At 39.6% G+C, this 4,159-nt stretch overlaps 1 protein-coding gene across 1 annotated transcript; it reads right to left on the bottom strand.

Moving 5' to 3' along the window:
• Positions 1-617: 617 nt before the first annotated feature.
• On the bottom strand, positions 618-1,247 carry LOC138913692 (uncharacterized). The gene has a single exon (XM_070217937.1). The coding sequence runs from the start codon at positions 1,245-1,247 to the stop codon at positions 618-620; it is 630 nt and encodes a 209-aa protein (XP_070074038.1).
• Positions 1,248-4,159: the final 2,912 nt, after the last annotated feature.

Here is a 4,159-nt window from a genome sequence, read left to right as displayed (position 1 = left end):
CATTGGGAATGGATACAACTTGGGATGATATTTCAGACTTTACTGCGTTTAGAGGGACGGTCACGTCTATAGAGGAAAAAATTATTGGTAAGTATTTCATTATCAGATACCGTGGGATTAAGCCAAGTCTCAGTATAAGCAATAACGCTGGGATCAAAAGCAGCACTGTCAGTATGCAATCTGGACAGCTTACTGAGAAGGCCACGGACATTTTGATAATGTAATACAAAATCTAGTTTTTTGGAACTGACGGATTTAAAGCACGGGAAAAATGCGTATCAGGCAGAATTATTTTAAATGAAGAAACTTTTCTTTTGTAAGCAAAATTAAATTTTGTTACAACAAAGTTTTCAGGAGAGGCTTGGAGCTCATCGCTTAGGTGACCTTTAATTTCATCGATGGTAGTATCAGGCCTTAGACGCGACACAAAAATGGCCTTCTTTGGCATGATTGCTTGTGGCGCTACAGCTTCGAGGCGTATACGGTTTGCGCCTGCTGGATGACCATTATTAACCGCAGCCAGGAGGGGCCTGCGATTTCTTTTGGAGGAACCAGGACCATTATGTACATTATGTACAACCGACGTTACTTGACCAGAGGATACTGGCAGTGCCGTTTTAACGGAGGATACCGACGGAGTTAGGAGTTACAAAATTAAGCACTGGAGCAAGAATTGCCAATCTAGTAGGAGACATGGCTGATTCAATGGTAGGGCACAATAATAAAGGACCCGGCAGTGGAGGCACAAGGTTATTCGAGGATACGTAGTGTTTATCGTTTTCACTGGCGTTGGCAGAAACTAATGAAGCGTACATTAGTGAGCTATTGGAGGAGCCAGGATCCCTCATGGATGAAGGTGGAATAGTAGGAGTAAGGTGGTTCATTAATTGGCCAGTTGGAGGAGAAGAAAGCTTTGTTGGAGTTTCCTTAATTATTTTTAGCCCATTAAACTGGGACTCAACGGCTATCAGCTTCTCGTGAAGGTGGCTAAACAGCTTCTTGATCTCCCTGAAGCCAGTTCGAGTTTGCCGCATAAAGGAACGCATCTCGTCCGTAATCTCACGGCACGCGGAGCAAGTCCAAAGAAATCCAATTCTTTTGGAAATAAGATCCCCAATACGACCATGTACGCCGACACCGGCGCACTTGCAATGCGCAGTATTCTCGCATAGCCAGCACAACAAATAAGTTTCGCCAGCAATAACGCCGTTGAACTCGCATTTTTTGGCTGAGCAGGATAGACTCATTTTTGAATGCACTCAGGTCACTATGCAGAGCAAAGTAAGAGCGGCGAAAGATTAAGGCAACGCGTGGAGAGCAGCGGAATCAAGAGCAGCAAGCTACAACGTTCGGATTTAAGAGCGTAAGTTAGCAGGAGGGCATGCACTGATCGGTGAATTTAGGCGACACGCACAAAGCGGAGAGCGGGAAAAGTGCCGTTAGAGTGGTAACGGACCGGCAGCTCCGAGAGGCGTACAGCAGGAGAGCGGGAGAATAAAAACAACAACACAATACTTGCTGTGACAAAGCAGACGCTTTGTTATTGTTTGCTGGCTGAAGTTAATTTTCTGGTTTGTTTATAAATTAAACACTTTTATATTAACTGTCCGAGCTCGGATTTGATTTGAACAGGAGGAGTTTATGAACCACAGAACTAGTAGGCTAATTTAGCGATTAAATTTAAAATTTTATCACTCAAATAAACAAAAGATTCTGGAGCAACAGAAAAACACGACCGGCTTAGGCAAAGGTAACTCAAGATTACATTAATCCTAATAAACAAACCTATTATAATACCAACTCTACATATATATAAAACTAGCAATACCCGAAGCGACGTTGTCCGCTACTATTAGCAACGCATTTATTGCTGATTTTTTTATACATATATTCAAATTCAAATTAATATCAGAGTAAAATCCCGCGTAACCTTAGCTAAACAGTAAACCCACCTAGAACGCACTAATATTCTAATCCTTCTAACCATAACATTCCTTACCTTAACACCGCATTAACCCTAATATTACCTAACCTTAACCCCACCTATTTTATTCTAACCCTTGGCACACTTTTTTAGCACCTTAATGCTTTTTTCACTATTTCCTGGTCTTCACCCACCATAATACCAGTTTTCCCTCTTCTTAGCCCACCTAACTTTAGTCTCACCTGAAAAAAAATTTTCCCTACTATACTACTTACTTTAACTTCACTTTTTCTCACCTTATCCTCACTAAAGTCCAAACGAACCTTATCTTTCTCACCTTCACCCTTCCCTTACCGTACTTTTACCCTAATCTATCTAATACCTCCTTAATCGCAACTTAACCCCAAATCTCACCTTATTCTCACCTTATCTCCACCGTTCTGGTAGCCTAATTATATAGATTTGGTTAGCTAAGCGAATGCAGAGAAAAACTCGTATTATTTTTTTTTACCGTTTTTTTCGAACAGATCTATCTCCCAAAAACCTTAAAAAAAGAATATATCAAAAATAACACACAAATACCAATGAAAGGCTACGGCCAAAATGCTTTAAGCGAAAAACGGATCTGCTCGCAGGATCGGTAGGTAAACAAAAAAATAAGTGCCCCAATGTCGGCTGGGGATCAACAACTGGAGTTAAATATTTCCGGAAATAAGAAAAATATAAAAAAACACCTAAAGCTCCAACTCTTTTGGGTGAAAACAGTGGGTGTAATTTTGGAGACGAAATTTCCCAACAATTTGCTTCGTGCGCCCCTCGTCTTCAACACAATTTAAAAACAATTTTTTTTTTAATTTTTTCAAAATATTGGATTTAGTATTGCATCCATTAGGTGATCCATTATTTTATCCTAATTTAATTATTACATTCTTATGTACATGCCAATTTATCGATGTGTATTTGTCATTGCTTTTCTCACATGCTAATGTGACGACTGAAAGTTTTTCCCTGTCTCCCCTTGAAAAGCAATCCAAAATTTTTTAAAATCAAAACAAAAAATCCTTGTCCATTATATGGGTTGGCTATTTGTTAGCTTTGCGCTTTGAGTTGACGAAGGAATAAAATAATTTAGGATTGCTGCGAAATTCGTTTTTACAGCGTAGAAGGTAGCTGCTATAACATTCAGAATTATGCAGGAAGTAATTGGGTTTAGCAACGCTGTATTTGGAAAAATCAGACTGAAGTCCTGTTTTGGCGAACTTCTTAAAAAGTTTAGTTTTTATATTTTTTAAGTGAGCCAAGTGTTTGGAAGACCACGGAGGGCTGTTAGAGTTATTAACAACTGTGGAAGGGACTAATTCATCAAATATGGAATAAAGGACATTATAAAAAGTTGAAATGGCCTCATCAAGATGAAGACTATCAAGACAAGACCAATCCACTGAAGATAGGGTTCTCGACATTTGCAAATAATTTACATGCCGAAAACAACGAGTCCGCAATGGGGCCTCAAAGGAATTGGGTACCCGAAAAATGCCACTAATGGATAGTTGGAGTGTAGGATGATGAGAGTCCTCAGGAGTGGTCAATGGAGAGGTACGTGTGACAATGGCATCACAAAGGTCAGACACAAAAATAAGATCTAAAAATCTTCCATTCGCATTAGAAATTGAGTTAACTTGACCTAGAGATAAGTCAATAAGACCGTCGACAAAATCGTTTTGATCACCAGGAACGAGGGCAATTAGATCGACACAAGGAGACCAGGATAGGTACGGAATATTAAAGTCACCCAATATTATAATATGGTCTGAGTCAGAGGCATATGATGAGATATTCTGGATAGCGGAGAGGTGTTGCATATAGATCGAAGCCTCAGAGCATGGAGGATTATAGGAGCAGGTTACAAATATGTTGCAGTTAGGAAGACATATTTTGACTGACATGAATTCAATATCACCAACATTGGGAATGGATACAACTTGGGATGATATTTCAGACTTTACTGCGTTTAGAGGGACGGTCACGTCTATAGAGGAAAAAATTATTGGTAAGTATTTCATTATCAGATACCGTGGGATTAAGCCAAGTCTCAGTATAAGCAATAACGCTGGGATCAAAAGCAGCACTGTCAGTATGCAATCTGGACAGCTTACTGAGAAGGCCACGGACATTTTGATAATGTAATACAAAATCTAGTTTTTTGGAACTGACGGATTTAAAGCACGGGAAAAA

The sequence above is a fragment of the Drosophila takahashii genome, chromosome 3R (genome assembly GCF_030179915.1).
Source record: "Drosophila takahashii strain IR98-3 E-12201 chromosome 3R, DtakHiC1v2, whole genome shotgun sequence".
NCBI lineage: Eukaryota > Metazoa > Arthropoda > Insecta > Diptera > Drosophilidae > Drosophila > Drosophila takahashii.
This window is presented reverse-complemented; position numbering and strand designations above follow the sequence as displayed.

Bases quoted from the DNA above. Each gene is read 5' to 3' on its own strand.
- LOC138913692 (XM_070217937.1), bottom strand. From the start codon at position 1,247: ATGAGTCTATCCTGCTCAGCCAAAAAATGCGAGTTCAACGGCGTTATT.